The sequence below is a fragment of the Odocoileus virginianus genome, chromosome 3 (assembly GCF_023699985.2).
Source record: "Odocoileus virginianus isolate 20LAN1187 ecotype Illinois chromosome 3, Ovbor_1.2, whole genome shotgun sequence".
NCBI lineage: Eukaryota > Metazoa > Chordata > Mammalia > Artiodactyla > Cervidae > Odocoileus > Odocoileus virginianus.
The window spans coordinates 10,163,410-10,187,023 of NC_069676.1; the positions used below are offsets into that span (position 1 = coordinate 10,163,410).

Below are 23,614 nucleotides of genomic sequence, written 5' to 3' on the forward strand. Positions count from 1 at the left end.
TTTGCCGGCTCCTATGTAAGAGGGTGATGAAAGCTCAGGAGAAAAATAAAGCAGTAGAAGTGTTGTTGACCCTCAAGGTCAGAGGTTGAAGTTTTTCTAATACGACCTGAATGAAGTGAGGAGGGTCTATACACGTATGTCAGGAAAGAGAGACCCAGACGGACAGGGCAGCCAGTGCAAAGGCTCTGAGGCAGGGGTGGCTCTGGCATTTGTGAAGAGCAGCGAGGTGGCCCATGTGGCCGGAAGTGAAGGAGTGAGGATGAACAAGGGAGCTGAAGAGGCCAGGGAAGGTGATGGGAGACCTCAGAGGCAGAAAGACCACACAATTTCCCACCCAAACGAGGACAGTTTTGAGGGTAAATGGAGGAAAGGAGGGCTCAAAAAATAATTAGCAGGCATTGCATGATTTAATAAAAGGCATAAACTGGGGGTCCTCTGGTTGCTCAAGACAGTAAAGAATCCGCCTGCAATGCAGGAGACCTGGGTTTGATCCTTGGGCCTGGAAGATCCCCTGGAGAAGGGAATGACTACCCATTCCAATATTCTTGCCTGAAGAATCCCATGGACAGAGGAGCCTGGTAGACTACAGTCCGTGGGGTCACAAAGAGTCAGACACGACTGAGCGGCTAACACCTTTTCATAAACTGGGACAGAAATACGACCTCCCTCATGGCACCTTGGGGCTCTGGCTCTGACACGGTCAAATCCACTCCTTTTTTTTGTCCCACATCTTCTTGGCCCATTTCTCTGTTGATGGACATTTAGGATTTATTTCCATTTCTCTCATAATTAGTGACCGACTGACTCATTATGATCCCATGGACTGCAGCCCACCAGGCTCCTCTGTCCGTGGAATTCTCCAGGCCAGGAATGCTGTTGTGGGTAACCGTTTCCTTCTCCAGTGGATCTTCTCGACCCAGGAATCAAACCCGGGTCTCCTGCATTGCAGTCATATTCTTTACTGTCTGAGCCACCAGTATCTTTTCATGCGAAGTACGGCTTCTCTATTCTTTCTTGGCATACAGTTGCTTTGCAGTGTTGTGTTAGTTTCTGCTATAGAGCAAAGGGAATCAGCTGTGTGCATACATACACTCCCTCTATTTTGGATTTCCTTCCCCTTTAGGTCACCACAGAGCACTGAATACAGTTCCCTGTGCTGCACGGCAGATTCTCATTAGTTATCCATTTTGTACACAGTAGTGTAAACATGGGCTTCCCAGCTGGCCCAGAGGGTAAAGAACCCTCCTGCCAGGGCAGGAGACACAAGGGACGTGGTTGCAACCCCTGAGTCAGGAAGATCCCCTGGAGTAGGAAATGGCACCCCACTCTAGTATTCTTGCCTAGAAAATCCCATGGACAGAGGAGCCTGGCAGACTACAGTCCATGAGGTTGCAAAGAGTCAGATATGGCTGAGCACAGCAATACAGCACAATGTGTATATGTCAACCCCAGTCTCCCAATCCATCACACCCCCCTTTTCCCCTTGGTACCCATACATTTATTGTCTAAACCACCCCATCCTTATCCTTTATGCTGGGGAGTTGGGTGTTCTTTTGGGCTGAGAGTTTGTTTGGTTGTTTTGGGTAGGGGAGGTATTTTTGCACCTTACTATACTTTTTCTGAATGAACCATGCTCAAAAAATTAGAGGAAAATAAGCCATAAACTAGAAGGCACTTAAGGATTTTACTAGGACTCAGCCATTAATTTGTTTGATGAGTATTTATCGAGTGCTTGCTAAGCGCCAGGCGCCACGATAGGTACCAACAGTGCTGAGATGAATCAGTATTTTCCCTCTTCTTTAAGACTCTCTTGGGCCAATTTTTATACAGAAAATACTATGTAAGTGCAGTGAATGAGTGAGATAGAAAAAAAATCAGTCGGATGCAAGCCAGAATGATGGGTCTAGTCACAGCCATGCCATCCACACTGTGTGTGAGCTAGGCAAATCATAGCATCTTCCACAGCCTCAGTTTCCCCATCCACTGGGTGTGGAGACTGTGGGAATTGAAGGGTGTTTTGTCAGCTCAAGCAAGCTCTACCTAGAGTGAGAGAGGTTGTCCAACCTGCCTCTCCAGTGCCAGCAAAGCTACGCTACCTCTGAGACTCTGGCTAGAATTCTTTTTTGCCTCTTCCGAACTTCTGGTGGTGACTGTCAACCCTTAGCCTTCTTTGACTCACGGCTGCATCCCTCCAGTCTCTGCCTCCGTTATTACATGGCTGTGTGTCCCTATCTTCACCGGGTGTTTTCCTCTTCTTTTCTGAATGTTATTTTAATTTTGTTTCCTTATTTTTGTCTGCACCAGGCCTTCATTGCTGTGCATGGGCTTTCTGTAGTTGCAAAGTGCAGGCTTCTCATGGCAGTGGCCTCTCTGGTGAAGCATGGATTCCAGGTGCACGGGCTTCAGTAGTCACGGTGCACAGGTTTAGTTCCCTTGTGGCATGGGGAATCTTCCCAGACCAGGGATCAAACCTGTGTCTCCTGCATTGGCAGATGGATTCTTAACCACTGGACCACCAAGGAAGTCCCTGTTTTTCTCTTCTTAAGAGGACACCAGTCCCATTGGACTAGGGCCCACGACCATGACTTCATCTTAACTTGATAGCAGCTGTAGAGATCCTGTTTCCAAGTAGGGTCCCATTGACAGGTCCTGGGGGTTAGGATTTCAACATATCTTTTGACAGGATACAATGCAGCCCACGACAGGGATCTTGGACATGAGACTTGGCCTCCATTTGCCTCAGTTTCCTCATCCAGTAAGATGGGAAGGATTACATACCACATTTTGTGAGAGGATTGAATGGGCTCCAGTAGGCTGAGGACCTGGCATTGTGAGTGTCTTTTATGCCAAGCAGCATCACGGGGCCAGGTGCTTCTAAGTGTATCAGAGAGCTGGGGTGTAGGCAGATCCTGGGATGGAGGGGCTGCCTTGGTACCAAGGGACCTCCACCATTTCTCCTACATTCAGCCCTGCCCTCCTCCCCCCACCCCCCACCACTCTGTCTGCATCCCAAACCTGCCTCCTGAGACAGCCCAGACTTTTTTCATCTGTTGGCCAGTGCAGGCTTACTCTCCCTGGTCTATATTTAGCCCTAAGAAATGGGAACAAAATGCCTCAGCCGCAGCAACACTGGAGGGGGGAACACAAAGCCAGTTCTGCCTTCTGCCCAGCCCTTTCTGCTGACCCTTTTCTTTCTTCCAGAACCTTCCAGAAGCAAAGCATTAGAACTCTGTTAGAACACAAGTGTGAGCTGGGACTGGCACGTTCACTGTCCCCAGAACCTGTCTGTGTCCATGATGATAAAAGTTGGCCTCTTTGGTTTGTTTTCTTTCTTAATTATTGTGATAAAATAAGTATAACCTAAAATTTACCATCTAATCCATTTAGGTGTCCACTTCATTGGCATTAAGTGCGTTCATGTTGATATAAATTGTTACCACCATCCATCTCCAGAACTTTCTCACCTTGCAGAACTGAAACTCTGTCCTCGTTAAACACTAACCCTCTGTCCCCCTCCCCCAGACCCTGCCCACCGTTCTACTTTCTGTCTCTGAATTTGACAAATATGGGAACTTCATATGAGTACAATCATACAGTTTTTATCCTTTCGTGTCTGGCTTATTTTGCTTAGTATGATGTCCTCAGGATTCATCCACATTGTAGCATGTGTCAGAATCTCCTTGCTTTTTTAAGGTAAAATTGACTTTGTTTGAAAAAAAAACTTTGGGGAGGTTCAAGTGAAATCAATATATAGAACACCTCACAAATCATAAGCAAGGAGCTTGATAAATTTTCACAAACTGGACCCATGTGTTTAACCAGCACCCAGAATCAGGAATCAGAGCCTTCTCAGCCTCAAGAGCTTCTCCTCTTGCCCTCTCCTCAGTCACTACTCTCTCCAAAGGATACTCCATCTAGACCTCAGATATCATCAGCTTGTTTGCCTGTTTTTGTATTTTACATGAATAGAATCTTACATATTGGGCTGGCCAAAAAGTCCTATTGGGTTTTCTGTAGCATCAGGTGGAAAAACCCAAATGAGCTTTTTGGCCAACCCAATATATGCTCTTTTCTGTCTGGCTTTTGCTGGATGCCAGGTCTGTAAGGTTTCATATGATGAATGGCAGTCTTTCATTGCACAATATTCCATTTATTTATTTTCTCTCTTGTTGACAAGGATTCAGATTGTTTCCAGTTTGGAGCTGTTATGAAGATCACCGCTATGAACTTTCTTACTATATCTTTGGCATAGACAATTTCACATTTCTGTTGGATAATATCCCAGGGGTGCCATGTTCAGGTCATAGTGAAGGTGCATGATTAATTTTAGTAGAAATTCCCATCCCATTTCAAAGTGGTTGTACTATGTGTGATGGATTGAATTGTGCCTCTTCCCAAATTCACATGTTGAAGCTCTAACCCTTAGTTCCTCAGAATATGACTTTATTTGGGAATGGAGTGATTGCAGGAGTAATTGGTTAAGATGAGGCCATTAGCACGGGCCCTAATCCAATATGACTGGTGTCCCTGTAGAAAGGGGAAATATGGACACAGAGGCAGACATGCACAGAGAGAGAAAGGCATGTATTGATGAAGACAGAAATCAGGGTGATGCATCTACAAGCCAAGGAGCCACCAAAGATTGTCAGCAAACCCCGAGATACCAGGGGAAAGGCATGGAACATATTCTCCCTCAGAGGCTCTAGAAGGAACCAACCATGCTGATACCCTGATCTTGGGTTTCTGGCCTCCAGAACTATAAGCCAATAAATTTCCATTGGTTGAAGCCACTCATTTGGTGGTTCTTTGTTACAGCAGCTGCAGGGAACTCATACACCATGTTACCCTCCACTGACAGCATGTGAGAGTTCTAGTTCCTTCACAGACTCACCAGCCCCTGGTATTGTCAGTCATTCTCATTTTAGCCTTTCTGCAGGGCAGCAGTAGCACTGAATGTGCTTTTAAAGGTGAGCTTTTAAAGCCACATTTGGGGGCCCCACATTCTGCAGATGTCACAGAGCTGATGAAGCACCAGAAGGCCTCCCCCCAGGACAGAGGTTAAGTCCATAGGCTCTGGGGTCTGGCCACCTGGTTCAAATCCCATGTCCACCACTGTCTAGCTCTATAAGCTCAGGCTGCAGTTTTGCCTTCATGGGCCTCGTTTTCCACAATTCATGACAATAACATAGGGACATCATGAGGATTAAAGGAGTAAATAAACCAGCATCAGTAATATGCTTAGCAGGGTGTCTGGCACACAAAAAAAGTACTCTCTAAGTGCTGGATTTTATGTTTCTTTCTTTCTCTAGTCTTGATTTTCTTCCCCTCCTAACTTCCTCCTTGTCATAGTGTTCTGTTCTCCCAGAGAAGAATATTCTATTTGTGGACAATCCTCCCCCATGAAAATTGACCTAGCTAGGCTTTTCTGGCAGTGTTTCTGTGGTTGACATTGATGCTGCAGGCAATAGAAGAGGGAGACACTTGAGGAAAAGGTTCATGGTCCTGCTGTCTAGCTTGGTGATTTAGCCTAGAACTATCCGACCCCACCATCATGCACCTCCTCCCAAGGGAGACAGCGTGACTATTTGGGAGAGAGGGAGGGAACTAAGGGTTTATTTCTACATTTCAGTGGGTTTTCCCCTTCTGCTCCTGGAGCTTGGTCTGGGGAGTCCTCCTGAGTTTCATGCTGGTTTCTGGTCCTCTGAAAACCTGTGAGTAGGAGGGAGCTTTGTCCTTCTAATGGTACCTCTGTAGTTTCCCCCACTGGTTGATCTTGTGCTCTCTTTCCCTCTCTGGGCTACCAGAACTCTAGGACTCCACATGCCAAGGGCATTTGAGAAAAAGCCCCTGGAGAACCAGAGCCACCCCTCTACCTTTCAGGTCATACCTAAGTCCCACTCAGTACTCACCTGCTTTCCTTCCTCACCCTCATAGAGCAACGATGCCTCAGGGAACACTTGGAACTGGTTGTACTTCATCCCCCTCATCATCATCGGCTCCTTTTTTATGCTGAACCTCGTACTGGGTGTGCTGTCTGGGTAAGTCTCTGCTACTTCTCCCATCCCATTCCCCCACACCATCTTTTCCCCAGGAAGAGGCCATCACAGCTTTGTTTTCATTCTCCAGGCACAGAATAGGTCTCTTCTCTTGCTTTGGGTCATTGGTCCATTATCAGCAGTCCATGTACAGATGCTCCAGTTGTGCACTTCTGGGAACACCCAGTGAAGAGATTCATGGGAACTGAAATCCAACCCAGGCTTCACTCACTAAGCTTCCCCCCTGACACTGAGCTACTTCCAAAAGGTAGCTCAGTGCCTTTTTTGAAGCTTTTCTCAAAATTTTCAGACCCACAACACAAAACACAAGAAAATTCTATAGAGTTTTAATTTCTATAATTTACATTTTGTAAAAAAAATACCAGGTTGGGTTTTCCCCTTCCCTTATTTTCCAAATATAAAATTGTAGCTTACAATCAAACATGCACTTTCATAACACACATTGTACCCTACCCCCAAGATTGTTTTTCTGGCTTCATCATAAATGAGTTTAATTTTTCTCACTACAAGCCTGGGGATTGGTTTGGTGGCTCCATGGTGTCGTGATAGACCCCAGCTTCTTCTAGCTTTCCGTGCTGACATCCTTATTAGAGACTTTGAATCTCATGGATTCTTCATGGTCTCAAAATGGCCACTTCACACTCACAAGATAGGCATCTCACATTCTAAACAGGAAAAGGAAAAAGGGAAACCCGAAGGGTCCTATATCATGGAAGTGAGATTTCTGCAGAAATCTTCAGCTTCTGTGTCACTGGCCTAACTTAAAAAAGGGATGAAACTATTCTTTAGCCAAGAGTACAGAGAATGAGAATGAGGTTTACAGCCAGCAGTGGTTGGCATGACATGGTTTATGGTTTTGTGGGGTTTTTTTCTCTAACTGAGTGTAGTTGGTGGGAAACGTGGGAAGCTGGCAGAAATGCCCACTCCTATAGTATTCTGATCTTCTCCCAGAAAACCTGATTCCTCTTGTTTAAATGCACTGCCCTCCAGGGATTCTGAATCCCCCCACACACACACACGCACACTCCCTAAAAATTTTAAAACAGCCAGACCTGACTCTCCTGTGCTTCTTCAGGGAGTTTGCCAAAGAAAGGGAGCGGGTAGAGAACCGGCGGGCTTTTCTGAAGCTGAGGCGGCAGCAACAGATTGAACGAGAGCTCAATGGGTACATGGAGTGGATCTCAAAAGCAGGTGAGACCCTTTCATCCTGGGGCTCAAGAATTGAAATCCCGTGTCAGGGAGCACACCTAGAGTCATGCATGCAGTTTGGAGATGGACGAGGGGAGGAGATAGAGGATCCTAACTGGTAGTCCCAATGTTTAGCAACAAGAATCCAGAGAGATGAAGCCAGGACATGATATAACATTATACTCAAGAGCTCTAAAACCAGACATTGGTTTAGATCCCCACTCTGCCACCTCCTAGCCATGCTCCTCACTGCCCTGTGCCTCAGTCTCCCAGCCTGTTAAACAGAGATCATGATAGTACTACTTCATAAAGCTGTTTGAGATGTCCCTAAGATAATCTAAGCTAAGTGCTTGAACTTCCCTGGCTGTCCAGTGGTTAAGACTCCACACTCCCACTGCAGGGAGCATGGATTCAATCCTTGGTCAAGGAAGATCCTGCATGCCAAGTGGCTCAGCCAAAAAAAAAAAAAAAAAAAAAAACAGAGCAGTACCTAACATGCAGTAGGTATTGTACATGTTTATTTGTTTGGTAATTCAGATAATTATGGGGAACCTGCTATATGCCAGACAGTGTTCTAGACACTGAGATTTGATCTCTGCCTGCAGGGCCCTGATAGTCTAATGAGAGACACAGAAAATAACCAAATACACATAATATTGCGTGTTGCTAAATACTGAGAGGAAAAATAAAACAGGGTAGGAGATAGGAAAGAGAGACAGCAGGGTGATCAACGAGGGTCTCTCTGAGGAGGTGACCTCTGAGCAGAGACCTGGAGGAAGTGACTAAGGAAGCCATGTGGATGTCTAGGGGAGGGGCCTTCACGCCAGAGGGAACAGCAAGTGCAAAGGCCCTGGGGTAGGAGCAGAGTGGACTCACAGCAGGGAAGCCAGTGGGGCTGGGGCAGAGTGAGGGGGGAGGGCAGAGGAAAGGAGGATAGGGAGGTGACAGGGGTCAGATCAGGCAAGATCTTATAAGTTATGGTTAGGAGGTTGGTTTTTATTTTGAAGCAAGTAGGGAAGGTGTTGGCATTACAACTTTTGCTTAAATAGGGGGGCTGGGAGTCAAAAGCAAGTTAGCAAGCACATCTCTGGCTGATAGAGTTAGTCAGCAAGGGGAGACTGGAGTGCCTGGGAGGACCCTTCTCCTTCCCTGTCCAAGGGAACCCATCCCCAGGAGAGTCCTCCAGATGCTGGAGCATAAATTAACTCTGTGCTCTTGCTCTTCAGAAGAGGTGATCCTCGCGGAAGATGAAACAGATGGGGAGCAGAGACATCCCTTTGATGGTAACTGCTCTGAACTTGGCCTGGGGGTTGGGGTGGGTCCCAGGGAACACAGGAGGAGCCAGAGGTGGAGGAATGGGTTGCTTCTTTCTAAGGGGCCTCCAGGGGATGGATGTTCAGGGCCCAGGTGATGCCAAGAACTAACACAAGACTGGGTCAGGCTCAGGAAGATATGGAGAATGGTGGGACTGTTTCCTCAAGGACTTTCAGGACTTTGACGCAGGGTTTCCGTTTCTTGCCTGCCCCTGTCTGCTTTGACCACGCGCCCAGCTTCTGCTCTGTGCCTCCATTTTCCTCATCTGTCAAATGGGCGTGATAATTACCATGCCTACCTGAGCTGATTGTTCATGGATATTACATTAAGTATGGCGAATAGAATGCATAGGATGGTGTCTGGCTCAGGTCAGCCCCATCTATGTTCACTAAGTAAAATAAATAATAGTAATTTCAGGGACTTCCCTGGCAGTCCAGTGGTTGAGACTTCCTGCCTCCAATGCAAGGGCTACAAGTTCAATACTGGGTCGGGGGACTATGATCCCACATGCCGCAAGATGCAGCCAAATTTTTTTTTTTTAAAGTAACTTCACAAACGGAAGTACCCTGGTGGCCGGTCCAGTGGTTAGAACTCAACACTTTCACTGCGGTGGCCCAGGTTCAATCCCTGGTTGAGGAACTAAGATCCCACAAGCCATGCACCATGGCCAAAAATAAAAATTTCACCAAGAATCCAGCTTACTATTAAGGACAGTTGTCTCACATTAGAAATTTGTCTAGACAGAGCAATGACTGTGGATTGAAGAAACAAGGAGTGAGAAGGAAGGAAAGGAGATGGGGCTCCATCCTAAGAGTAAAATGGATTTTACTCTTTTGAGAGGAGAGAAAGACATTACCCATAAATGAAAGTGAAAGTCATTCAGTAGTGTCCGACTCTTTGTAACCCCATGGACTGTAGCGTGCCAGGCTCCTTTGTTCATGGAATTCTCCAGGCAGAATACTGGAGTGGGTAGCTATTCATTCTCCAGTGTATCTCCCCAACCCAGGGGTCAAACCCAGGTCTCCTGCACTGCAGGCAGATTCTTTGCCATCTGAGCGACCAGGGAAGCCCAAGAATACTGGAATGGGTAGCCTACCCTTTCTCCAATGGATCTTCCTGACCCAGGAATCAAACTGGGGTCTCCCACATTGCAGGTGGATTCTTTATCAGCTAAGCTACCAGGGAGCGGGGGTGCCTAAATCACTTTATTGGAAGTGTGTGCCTGAACTCACTATCCCCTGGAGAGCTCTTGGGGTATAGAACCTAAATATTAAGGAAGGGCTTCCACAGTCCCAGCCAGCTTGGCAAGTGTGCTAAAGGTTAAGGGGGTGGGCTGTTTTCGTGGGAGTCTACGTGTCCAGTCCCAGGACTCCTAGACGGAAAATGTTGACCAAGAGCCCAGACTTAGACTGAGTGGGGGTCTTGGTTCTCATCCTTACCCCGTGGGCAAAGTCATGTAATCTCCCCAAGCTTCTGTCCCCACATCTGTGAAATGGGCATACTGTTACTTCCCATGAAACCAAACTGCCACGTGGGTGAAATTCAGTAACGTGGAGAAAGTCCCTAATAGAGCGCCTGGCACCCAGGGACACACGCGGTCAGAGTCGTCATTATAGCAAAGAGGGTAACGTCTTTTTCCCTCGCCATGTTTCCATTGTTGGAGCTCTGCGGAGAGCCACTATAAAGAAGAGCAAGACAGACCTGCTCAACCCCGAGGAGGCTGAGGATCAGCTGGCCGACATCGCCTCCGTGGGTAAGTCCCCCAGCTGCTGCCTGGCTGTCATTTATTACTGATCACCTGTGAGATGGAGGCGAGTGAGGGCTTGGAGCTGCCTGGATTGGGTCGCAATTCTGCCCGTTCTCAACTGTATTTCCTGGGGCAGATGACATGATTATGGGAATAACAACACTGCCTGTCTTCTCGTATCATTGTGAGGAGAAGTAAGACTAAATAACCACTGGATCTATGTAAAGTAAAACTAAATAACCACTGGACTGCACTTCCCTGATGGTCCAGTAGTTAAGACTCTGTGCTTCCACTACAGAGGGCACAGGTTCGATCCCTGGTCAGGAACTAAGATCCCACATGCCTTTTGGTGCAGCCAAAAAAAAAACCACATATAGCATTTAGAACACCATGTGGCAGAAAAGAAAGCCACCATGATGTTGGTTAATATTATTCATGAGTAATATTATTATTCATTAGTGCTCATTGTGGGGGCTACTGTTACTGAATGCCCAATTGTGAACAGGACCCGAGATCAAATCCCTACCCTTGTGGAGCTTGCAGTCCAGTGCAGAAAATAGATATTAAGCAGATAATTACAGAAATAAGCTTGTAATGATAACAGCACTGCAGAGGAGATGCTCCTCACTCAGCCTGCTCTGGAAGAGTGGAGTGTGGTCAGGGAGGGCTTCTTGGAGGAGGTGACATTGTTCTGAGAACCGAGGGGAAGATAGGAGTTTGCCACGGCAGTGGTTGCAGAGTGAACCAGGCAGAAGGCTGTGCTCAGGCTGTTGTCATTGGTTATTGCCAAGGACAGAGTTTGAGGTGGGAACATTTGGCTTTCCTTTTTGCCCCTCTTGAGTGAGACTGTTGCTTTGACCTTCTCTAAAGAGATTCTGTTATTTTCTGAAACTGAGTCTTCATTGCTGCTCTCCGGCTTTCTCTACTTGCAGCAAGAGGGGGTCTGATCTTCATGGTGGTGTGTGGGCTTCTCCTTGCGGTGGCTTCTCTTATTGCGGAGCACAGGGTCTAGGGCGCTTGGCCTTCAGTAGTTACAGCACACGGGCTCTGTAGTTGCGGCATGCAGGCTCTAGGGCACCGGCTTAGGAGTTGTGGCGGTCTAGCTTAATTGCTCTGGAGCCCGTGGAATCCTCCCAGACCAGGGATTGAACCTGTCCCCTGCATTGATAGGCAGACTTTTATCCACTGAGCCATCAGGGAAGTGCCTGAAATAGGTTCCTAAAAATTCCAATTATGAAGGGGATTCCCTGGTGGTCCAGTGGTCAGGACTCCGCACTTTCACCGCCAAGGGCGCGGGTTCAGTCCCGGGTTGGGGAACTAAGATCCGACAAGTCACATGGTGGGGCCAAAAAATAAAATAAAAATTCTAATTATGGGGCCTCCCAAGTCACATGGTGGGGCCAAAAAATAAAATAAAAGTTCTAATTATGGGGCCTCCCTCGTGGCCCAGTGGTAAAGAAACCACCTACCAATGCAGGAGACATGAGTTGGATCCCTGGTCTGGGAAGATCCCACATGCCCAGGAGCAGCTAAGCCCATACACCACAACTTTTGAAGTCCACGCGCCTAGAGCCCACGCTCTGCTGTGAGAAGCCACCACAGTGAAAAGCTGGCAGCTAGAGAGTAGTCCCCACTCACTGCAGCTAGAGAAAGCTGGTGCAGCAACCAAGACCCAGCATGGCCAAAATAAATAAATTTTTTTTTTTAACTCTATGCATGAAGAGTGGACGACAGAGCTTCCAGGCAGAGAAAATAACAGGAGATTCTGAGAGGAGTAGACGTTAAGGCTGAATGGGTATCGTGTGGCTGGAGTATAGAGGCAAGGCTGGGGGAGGGAATTCAAAATATACATGTGTTTTGGGGAATTCCAGTGGTTAGGACTGTGGACTTCTATTGCAGAGGATACAGGTTTGAGCCCTGGCTGGGGAACTAAGATCCTGCAAGCCAAACAGCGCGGCCCAAAAATAAAAATAAAAACATACTCATGTTTCTAATCCCTAGGAACCAACTACTTCATACTCAGGTTCCTTCACTCACCCCTAGTTATAAGCTTACTGCTGAGTTTCAACATGCTTTCCGTGCCATCCCACACTCCAGAGGGTGGCCACACTGTGGTTTGCTCAGCCGTAGCTTTATTATACGGTGTTTGAGTTGTTTCCAATTTTTGCCTTTACGAGGAGCACTGCTGGGAGCATTTACGTACAGTGACTCCTCCCACCCTTTGGGAGGATTTCCTTGGGGATAATTATAGGATCAAAGATATTAGCAGCTTTTCAACTCATTATTCACAGAGCTGTTCTGAGTTTCAAAAACATTGAACCCATTTATAAACCTGCCAAGTATGCAGACGCTATGGACTCTCCCACCCCGGCCATTGCCTATTACACGTTTAATTTCCTTTCTGGATAAATCAGTTTGTAATGATACCTTAAAGCTTGTTTTCATTTGCATTCTTAATTTCTAGCCAAAACACTCTTTTCCTCGTAATGATGAACAAATCCTACTTCCACTTGTGGATACATCTGTTTCTGTCCTTCCAGAAAATTCAAGAATTAGGGTGCTCCATCATTGCCCGGTGCATTTGATTAGTTATGCCTGTCCCACAAATTTTCCCATTTAAGTTGCCCAGTTTTCTAATCTGTTATGTTAAATTTTGATAGGCAAACACTTTGTTTATACCACATTTATTAAATGCCAGGCACTGAAAACATGGGGTACCCAAGTCAGACACTCCTCTATGGATAAGATTGAGTTGTTGTTCAGCCGCTAAGTCGTGTCCAACTCTGCGACCCCATGGACTGCAGCATGCCAGGCTTCCCTGTCCTTCACTGTCTCTGGGAGTTTGCTCAGACTCACGTCCATTGAGTCGGTGATGCCATCCAACCATCTCACCTGTTCATAATTAACGGGGAGATACTATTTGTCATCAGTCCTTCTAGAAAAGATGAAGAAATATTACTACCCAATGTTGGCAAAGATTTGAAAAAATGGGCATAGCCTTATGCTGTTGGCAGGAATGTAGTTTGCAGTGTTTTCTTATGTATGGTTGGGCATCATTTAATTGTTGATGTTTATATTCTTTGACCTAGAATTTCTGCTTCAAAAGATTTCTTCATGTATGCCAAAGATCTATGTACCAGCCTCTTCTTAGCAGCACTGTTTCTGGTATTCAGAAAAGTAAAAACCAGAAACGACCCATGTGCCCCAAAGTAGGGAGATGGTTAAAGAAATTATATAACATTTATATACCATCGAGTACTCTGTTATGGCATGGAAAGATGTCTGAAATATATTTTTTGGTGAAAAAATAGCAAGTTGTACAACACCATGTAAAATATGTGGTCTCATTTTTGAAACAATATTAAGAAGTGTGAGAGGTACTTAAAGATGTGGAAACTGAAGGGATTGCAAAGGATTTTCACTTTCTCCATGATATTTTCCTGGAATGAATGGATTAGTGACAGGCATTACTTTTTAAATTTTTATTTATACCGGGGCTTAGCTGCAGTACACAGGATCTTCATTGCATCATGCAGAATCTTTCGGTGCAGCACACAGACTCTCTAGCTGTAGCATGTGAGTTTAGTTGCTCCACGGCATGTGGGATCTTAGTTCCCTGACCAGGGATAAAACTCCTGTCCCCTGCATTGCAAGGCAGATTGTTAACACTGGAGCCCCAGGGAAGTCCCCAGGCATTACTTTTGAAATCAGAAAAAAATAATTAAATAAATTTAAAGTTACTTAAAAGCAACAGAGTCTTAATTGTGTATGCGTGCTAAGTCGCTTCAGTCTTGTCCGACTCTTTGTGACCCTATGGACTGTAGCCTGCCAGTCTCCTCTGTCCATGGGATTCTCCAGGCAAGGATACTGGAGTGACTTGCTATGCCCTCCTCCAGGGGATCTTTCCAACCCAGGGATTGAACCTGTGTCTTTTACGTCTCCTGAATTGGCAAGCAGGTTCTTTACCACTAGCGCCACCTGGGGAGCCCACAGAGTAATTATAAAGAATCTAAAGGCTGTACAAGGCAGGGAGGAATTTGGTGGACAAGCAAAGAAAAATTCATGAAAAGAGGAGTTTTTAAAAACTGGGCTTTGTATGGAGTGGAAAGAGTGTTATCAGTTCGCTGGGGTGATCATAATAAAATAGCAGAGACTGGGTGACTTAATTCTTTAAAAACAGAGACTTAACTTTCTCCGAGTCTTGGAGGCTGGAAGTCCAAGATCAGGGTGTTCTCAGGATTGGTTTCTGGGGTGGACTGTCTCCTGCTTGCAGATGGTCAGCTTCCTGTGTCTTCACACAGTCTTTCCTCCATGTGTGTTGTGTCCTAATCTTCTCTTCTTATAAGGACACCAGTCATGGAGGATTAAGGCCCACCCTGATTATCTCATTTTCACTGAATTATGTCTTTTTTAACTTATTCATTTATTTTGGGCTGTGCTAGGCCTTCATTGCTGTGCCAGGGCTTTCTCTAGTTGCAGCGAGCGGAGGCTGCTCTCTAGCTGCGGTGCACAGGCTTCTCATTGCTGTGACTTCCCTTGTTGCAGAACACAGGCTCTAGGCTTGCGGGCTTCGGTAGTTGCAGCTCACAGGCTTAGTTGCCCCATGGAATGTAGAATCTTCCTGGACCAAGGATCAAACCCTTGTTTGCTGCTACTAGACCATCAGGGAAGTCCTATTTTAATTACTTCTTGAAAGGCCCTATCTCCAAATACAGTTGCAATTCAGAGACACCTGAGGGGCAGGGGGTGGTTAGAACTTCAGTCTATGAATTTATGGGATGATACGGTATGACTCCTAATGAGGGGATAGTGAGAATGACCCTGAAAGCCACGATGGATTCACAGAGGGTCTCTCTGTGGCTGACCTAAGAAAACTTGAGAGAAGCCATGTTTAAGGCTGGCATTCGATGAACACATGATAAAAGGAAGATAAGAAACCAAAGTAGAAAGCTGTCAGACTGAATAAGGACTGACTCTGTCCCTTGGCACCTCTGTTAAGAAAGCAAATGAGGGCTTCCCTGGCGGCTCAGTGGAAAAGAATCTGCCTGCCAGTGCCAGAGACACAGGTTCAATCCCTGGTCCAGAAACTAGCCTGTGTGCCACCACTATTGAGCCTGTGCCCTGGAGCCAACTACTGAAGCTTGGGTGCCCTAGAGCCCATGCTCCACAACAAGGAAAGCCACTGTAATCAGAAGCCCACACGCTGCAAGGAAGAGTAGGCCCCACTCGCTGCAACTAGGGAAAAGCCCACGCTACAACGAAGACCCAGCACAGCCAGAAAATAAATAAATAAATAAAATTATTTTTAAAAAAGAAAGAAAGCAGGTGACTTTCAACTGTGTCAATAGGTCTAAAACGCAGGCCAGTGGCTTGGTCTCCCAGGACAAGATTTGCTACAGGCAAATCCACCTAAAGCCAGCTCCCTTGCCTGGTAGGTCAAAAAGCCACAGGAAGGGGTTCATATGCTGGCAGAGACTTCCTAAATAATCTTGAAAGAGATCTCTGAAATTCCAGGGTTCTGGCAAGTAGACACCCTCACCTTTATTTATTTCTGTAAAATAATAACGTGTTCCAAAGTCAGGCAGGAACATGTGGCATTTTGCCCTGGTATTATTTTGCCCAGTAAATGCTGTCTTTAAGATCTTTTTTGTATAGTTCTGTGTATTCTTGCCACCTCTTCTTAATACCTTCTGCTTTTGTTAGGTCCATACCATTTCTGTCCTTTATTGTGCCCATCTTTGCATGAAATATTCCCTTGGTATCTCTAATTTTCTTGATGAGATCTCTAGTCTTTCCCATTCTTTTGTTTTCCTCTATTTCTTGTAATTGATGATTCTACCATGCCGTCAGTTGATAAACATATCACAAAACAGTCTCATGTAGGGACTTCCCTGGTGGTCCCGTGGTTAGGAATCTGTATTCCAATGCAGGGGACACGGGTTCAAACCCTGATCAGGGAACCAAGATCCCAATGCCACGAGGCAACTAATACCCGAGTGCTGCAACTAGAGAAGCCTGTGTGCCTCAATGAAAACCAAGTACAGGCAAAAAAAAAAAAAAAAATTATCTCATGCAGAGTTCATCCCCTGACTGTGAAATATGGACCTAGTGCCACCACTAGGGAAAGCTGAACAACGAATGGAATCTGCCATCACGGCACCAGTTCTTCAGGAAAATCAGACTCCCTTTAGGTGATTTTAAGGACAGAAGTTCAGCGTGGGCTGTGTTCATTTGCTAGGGCGGCTGTCACAAAGTATCACAAGCTGGGTGGCTTAAAACAACAGAAATGAATTCTCTCACAATGCCGGGGACCAGAAGTCCAAACGGAGATCAAGATGTTGGCAAGGGCTGTGCTACCTCTGAGGACTTCAGGGACAGTCTGCCCCCGTTGCTTTTCTTTTAGCTTCTGGTGTTGTCAGCAGTCCTGGGCTCCCTTTGGCTTTCACGCACCTCATTCCAGATTCTGACTGGCATCACATGGCCCTTTCCTGTGCATCCCCATGTCTCCTCTCCTCTTATAAGAATACCAGTCGTTGGATTAAGGCCCGCTCCAATCAGGGCTGACTTCATCTTAATTTGATGGCATCTGCAAAGACCCCATTTCTAAATAATGGCATATTCACGGCTACCGGGGGTTCGGACTTCAACCCATTCACTCGATCTCTCTTTTCTTTTTTTTGGCTGTGCTGGGTCTTGGTTGCCGTGAGGGCTTTTCTCTTGTTGTGGCAAATGGGGGCTTCTCTCTAGTTGCAGTGTGAGGGCTTCTCATTGCGGTGGCTTCTCTGATTGTGGACCACAGGCTCTAGAGCATGAGGGCTTCAGTAGTTGTGGCACATGGACTCTAGCGCACAGGCTCAACAGTTGTGCCACGTGAACTTCGTTGCTCCACAGCATGTGGGATCTTCCCAGACCAGGAAAGCCATCAACACATCTCTTCAGTGACAGTTCAACCCACAACTTGGAAAGCACCTATTTCAATTCACCAAAAATTTGAAGGGCGTATAAATTGCCCCAAATCCTGAAACTAAGCCTTAGTGGTGGCCTACTGCTATCCCCACTGAAACATTCTAGGCTAAGACTGGCCACCTCTGACTGTTGGCTCTTTGAATGCAGCTGATCTGAATGAAATGTGTTCCATACTCACACATTAGATTTGAAATACTTTAGCTCCAATACTTTGGCCACCTGATCCAAAGAGCTGACTCACTGGAAAAGACCCTAATGCTGGGAAAGATTGAAAGCAAAAGGAGAAGGGAGCAGCAGAGGATAAGATGGTTATATAGCATCACTGAACTCAATGGACATGAATCGGAGCAAACTCCAAGAGACAGTTAAGGACGGAGGAGCCTGGCGTGCTGCAGTCCATGAGAACGCAAAGAGTTAGACACGACTTAGTGACTAAACAATGTAAAGATTTGGAATACTTGGTACCCCCCCCAAAAAAAAAGAATGTAAAATATTTTTTTAATGGATTTCTCTATTGATTCCACATTGAAATTGACATCTGAGATATATGGTGTTTCATAAAATAGCTTATTAAAATTATTTTTAAAAACTAAGGATTGCCTGCAAATTTTCAGACCACAGAGGAAAGGTAGAGACAAGAGTGTACAGATAAGGGGGACTTTTCTGGTGGTCCAGTGGTTAAGACTCTATGCTTATCCACTGCAGGGCACAAGTTCAATCCCTGGTCAGGGAACCAAGATGCTGCATGCCTCAAGGTGTGGCAAAAAAAAAAGGGGGGTATTGACAAAGGGAGCATGGGTCAGAGGGAGTATAAGATGCAATAAATAGACGAGACAGTACAGAACTGGTATAAGGCCTGGCACAGAGTAGGTGTTCAATTAATAGTCACCTTCTTCTCTTTTCTTGATGCATGGGACCTATTATGGGAGGTATCTCCAGGCCCTGTGATCAGGAGAGACTTCCTCCATGAGTTGGCATGAGAACAGTCTTGCTTTTAGCTCTTGCAGTTGTAGTAAAAGACTTTATGTCCAATAAGCGTGTGCCAGCATCATGCTGGGGCTTCCCAGGTAGCTCAGTGGTAAAGAATCCTCCTGCCAAAAAAAAAAAAAGAATCCTCCTGCCAAGCAGGAGACGCAAGGTCAATCCCTGGGCCAGGAAGATCCCCTGAAGAAGAAAATGGCAACCTACTCCAGTATTCTTGCCTGGGAAATCCCATGGACAGAGGAGCCCGGCAGGCTGCAGTCCATGGGGTCGCAAAGAGTCGGACAGGACTTCGTGGCTGAGCATGCATGCAGCGTTGTCTTAGGGTTAGTTTTTAAATGTTTATTTACTTATTTGTTCGTTTGGCAGCACCAGGTCTCAGTTGCCCCATGCAGGATCTTTTAGTGGAGGTGTGTGAACTCTGAGCTGTGGCTTGTGGCATCTAGTTCCCTGACCAGGGATCGAACCCAGGCTCCTGCATTTGAAGCTCCTGCATCTTAGCCACTGGACCACCAGGGAAATTCCTGTCAGGGTGCATTAACTCATTGATTTTTCCCAATGGCCCGGTGAAGTGGGAGGCACTGGAGTCTCAAGACGTATGGTAACTTGCCCAGGGTCATCTGCCCAAGGTCACTCTGTGGTTGGTGATGGAGCTGAGCTTTCATGTGGCTCCAGCAGGATCAGACAAGTGATGGACGTGAAGGGAGAGTCCAGCCACCAACCCTGGCCAGCTGCTGCTCATGGCCACAGGTTCCAGGAGTGAGTGCAGTGTGGTGGCCGCAGGCCAGGGTGCAAGAGGCTCTGAACTGACCCAACACTTCTTAGTCAATTACTGGACTCCCCTCAGCCTCTGTTTCCTTGTTAAAGGAGATTAGTGATGGTCCCTACTTCCTAAGGTTGTGATGAGGAGCTTACTGTGTAAACTGCATCCCCCGCAGTGCCTGTTAAATGTTCGATAAATGTCAGCTGTTATTTTCATTCATGAGAAGCTGAAATCCATATTTGTATGGAAAATCTCCCAGTTTTTAAATGTAGACCAATAATTTCAACCTTCACAAATCTCAAATGAACCAGTATGGCCCCTGGGATGCTAACTCACAACCTCTGTTTATTTATTTGTTTTGTTTTGTTTTTGTTTGTTTGTTTCAGTTTTATTTATTTATTTTACTTTACAGTATTGTATTGGTCTTGCCACACATTGACATGAATCCACCATGGATATACATGTGTTCCTCATCCTGAAACCCCTCCCACCTCCCTCCCCATCCCATCCCTCTGGGTCATCCCAGTGCACCAGCCCCGAGCACCCCGTCTAATGCATCCAACCTGGACTGGCGATTCGTTTCACATATGATAATTTACATGTTTCAAGGCCATTCTCCCATATCATCCCACCCTCGCTGTCTCCCACAGAGTCCAAAAGACTGTTCTGTACATCTGTGTCACTTGCTGTCTCGCATACAGGGTTATCGTTACCATCTTTCTAAATTCCATATATATGCATTAGTATACTGTATTGGGGTTTTTTTTTCTGGCTTACTTCACTCTGTATAATAGGCTCCAGTTTCATCCACCTCATTAGAACTGATTCAAATGCATTCTTTTTAATGGCTGAGTAATATTCCATTGTGTATATGTACCACAGCTTTCTTATCCATTCATCTGCTGATGGACATCTAGGTTGCTTCTATGTCCTGGCTATTATAAACAGTGCTGCGATGAACATTGGGGTACACGTGTCTCTTTCAATTCTGGTTTCCTCAGTGTGTATGCCCAGCAGTGGGATTGCTGGGTCGTATGGCAGTTCCATGTCCAGTTTTTTAAGGAATCTCCACACTGTTCTCCATAGCGGCCGTACTAGTTTGCATTCCCACCAGCAGTGTAGGAGGGTCCCTCTGTTTAGAATTTTGCTGATAGGAAGTGGCCTCCTGAGACATGTTTTCTGTGTTTGGCTGGTGTGAGGCTGATGAGCGGTGCTTCATGGGTTATTGTGTAAATGAACAAATGAATGGATGGATGGATGGATGGATGTGGGAATAAATGATGAAAGAAGAGGCGAATGGATGGGAACTTCCCTGGTGGTACAGTGGTTAAGACTCTGCACCTCCAGTGCAGAGGCCATGGGTTTGAATCCTGGTCGGGGAACTAAGATTCCACATGTGGCATGGTATGGCAAAGTTAAAAAATAAATAGATAAATTTAAAAAAAACACAGAAATGAATGAGTACACTAATGAATGAATAAATGATAAAAGAATGAATGAATGAATGTGTGACAAACATACCAGCGAGTGAACAAATGGGTGAATGAATGAGCACACTCATGAATAAATGATAGAATGAATGCGCCAATGAAGAGTAATAAACTATTGAATGCAATGGAAGATTTTCAAGAAGAGGTATTTTAGAACATAAAATCAATCTATGTGAAACTGAGCTCTGAACCTCCCCCACAAACCTGTCCATTCTCAGTGGACGACAGCTTTGTCCCTCCCGGGGCTCAGACCAAAAACCTTGGCTTCTCCCTCTCTTCCACCCACACTTGGTCCATCAACAAATGTTGAAATATACCTTAAATAATAATACCCCAGGGCTTCCCAGGTGGCTCAGGGATTAAAGAATCCACCTGCCAATGCAGGGAACATGGGTTCGATCCCTGTCCCAGGAAGATCCCACATGCCTTGGAGCAACAAAGCTTGTGTGCCCCAACTATTGAGCCTGTGCTCCACGGCAAGAAAAGCCCACACGCCACAACAAGGAGTAACCCCCCACTTGCTGCAGCGACAGGAAGCCTGAGCTGCAATGAAGACCCAGCACAGCCAAAAATAAATAATAATAGATAAAATCGAAAATGATAATACACCCCAATCGGCCCAGCCTGCCTCTTTCTCAGCCACCATGGAGTCTAGCCCCGGTTGTCACCTGTCTGGACTGGAGCAGTCATCCCCCCTCTGCTCCTGCCCTTGCCTTCCGCAGTCTGTTCTGTGCCGCAGAAGCCAGGGGACATCTGTGAACCCCCGAGTCAGGTCACCCCCCTCTTGCCTCCATACCTCCTGCTTCACTCAAAACAGAAGCCCCAGTTGTCCCTGCAGCCCCCAAGGCCCTTCAGAACCTGCCAAGACCCACCCCCCTGCCCTCACCTCCTCCTTCTTCTCACCTGAGCCACTTCACTCCAGCCATACTGTTCTCTTTATGCTGTTCCCCAAATACATCAGGCAGGCATATTCCTACCTCAGGGCCTTTTCACTTGCTGTTTGTTTCCTCTGCCTAAGATACTAAGGTGACTCAGGCCAACCCCTTCTCCTTAACCCCTTGGTTTAATCCTGCTGCTTGCCCAGTGGTCCCTCCTAGGCCTCCAGGTCCCCTTATTTTGCTCTGCTTTCTCTCTTTTCCAAAGCACTTTGCACCTTCCACCACACTATTACTTTATTATTTTTATTTATTTATGTTTGAGTTGCACGTGGGCTTTCTCTAGTTACGGCGAGCAGGGGCTACTCTTCACTGTGGTTTGGGGGCTTCTCATTGGGGTGCCTTTCTCACAGGCTCCAGCAGTTGCAGCAGGTGGGCGCTAGGGTACATGGGCTTTGGTAGTTGTGGCACGTGGGCTTAGTTGCTATGCAGCATGTGGAATATTCCCAGACCAGGTATTGAACTCAAGTCCCCTGCACTGGCAGGCAGATTCTTAACCACTGGAACACCAGAGCAGTCCTACTTATTATATTATGTTTGCTCTCTGGCTCCCACACTGGAGTATCCGTCCCGGGAGTGCAGGACTCTGTTGACATGTATCCTGAACACCTGGGACAGAGCCTGGCATAGTAGGTGCCTTATGAATGCTTACATGTGAGCAGAGGGCACAGCTGGCTCATTCTTTGGTGATTATTTTTAAAGTGAAGTGTCCATGGTAAACTAGGACCCTATCCATACCTCCTCCTGGAGGCTTTCCAAGAACAGTGCATGCAGCTCTGCCACCTGCCTCTGCACTCAGAGTCCTGAGCCGAGGTTCCAGCCTCATCCCACCCTGCAGCATGAGCCCCAGAGTCATCACACAGTCCCAGGAGAGGGAGGTGCAGAAAGATGACTCCAGCAATGGGGAGCTGTCAGCCTCCCCATTCTGAGCCATGCTCAGCCACTTCAGTCGTTTCTGACTCTTTGCAACCCCATGGGCCCTAGTCCACCAGGCTCCTCTGTCTAAGGCATTTTCCTGGCAAGAATACTGGAGTGGGTTGCCATGCCCTCCCAACCCAGGGATTGAACCCACATCTACCTTCATTGCAGACAGTTTCTTTACTCCTGAGCGACCAAGGAAACCCCCCACCACCGCATCCTGAGCACTCATTGGTTATTTCTAGCACTGTTATTTTCAGAGACATCACCTTCTCATAAGTTCCATCTCTGGAAAGCTAAGCCCATGAGTCATAATGGTTCCCGGGGGCTTGCCTGCTTGGGAGGCTAATGGGTTCCCTGGCCAAAGTCTGTGCTTGGGCCACACATCGGTTAATTTCCTCTGCAGGAACACCCTGACATTCTCCATCCTTTCCCTGGCAGGGTCTCCCTTCGCCCGAGCCAGCATTAAAAGTGCCAAGCTGGAGAACTCGACTTTTTTTCACAAAAAGGAGAGGAGGATGCGTTTCTACATCCGCCGCATGGTCAAAACTCAGGCCTTCTACTGGACTGTCCTCAGTCTGGTAGCCCTCAACACGCTGTGTGTCGCTATCGTTCACTACAACCAGCCCGAGTGGCTCTCCGACTTCCTCTGTGAGTACCGCCTGGCCCCACCCCCACCAGCTCCCTGACCCCTTCCTCACACCCTTTCTCCAGTTCTCTTTCTTTGGCAGTTTGTGTTCCCTCTTTCCCCTTTCACTTGGGCCCGTTTATAACTGGAGATGGGGCTGATATTCCTGCTCCCTCAGTGACAGAGCCCAGTTTGGGGGAGGGGGCGCCTGAGAGCTGGAAGCTGGAATTTGGGCCATCAGACACAAGATCACTTTCTAAGAAAGGCACATAGAGGTGCATTGAAATAAAGACAGAGAGGGTCAGCCTGCAAGACAGCCAGAGACAGAAACATACATATGATTTCTAGGTGCATATCTGGGAATCAAATTTATGGTTGAGAAATGAAGGTGCATTAGAGACAAAAAAGTAACCTGTGTGTTGTACTCATCTTTTCTTCTCATTTCTCTCTGCTTCTTCCCTTTTCTTTCAAACTTTCTGCTTCTTTCCCCTTTCCTCTTCTGTCCTTTTTGACTTCTTATGTCTCAGATTCATTCCTAGATGATAGCCTCCAACAACTGTGAGAACATCTTGCCCCTGCAGTGAGAACCAGGATTTCCAAGACTTTGCTCTTCTGGGCCTATTCCAAA

The 23,614-nt window shown here is 46.6% G+C and overlaps 1 protein-coding gene across 7 annotated transcripts in view; it reads left to right on the top strand.

The window, feature by feature from the left end:
* The window catches only part of CACNA1A (calcium voltage-gated channel subunit alpha1 A), a 370,739-nt gene that overhangs the window by 250,773 nt on the left and 96,352 nt on the right, over window positions 1–23,614 (top strand). For all 7 annotated transcript variants that reach the window (XM_070463180.1, XM_070463188.1, XM_070463192.1 and 4 more), the window contains 5 exons: window positions 5,935–6,038; window positions 7,132–7,247; window positions 8,471–8,527; window positions 10,222–10,311; window positions 22,800–23,009. In XM_070463180.1, coding sequence (XP_070319281.1) covers window positions 5,935–6,038; window positions 7,132–7,247; window positions 8,471–8,527; window positions 10,222–10,311; window positions 22,800–23,009 — 577 coding nt within the window. The remainder of the gene's footprint in view (window positions 1–5,934; window positions 6,039–7,131; window positions 7,248–8,470; window positions 8,528–10,221; window positions 10,312–22,799; window positions 23,010–23,614) is intronic.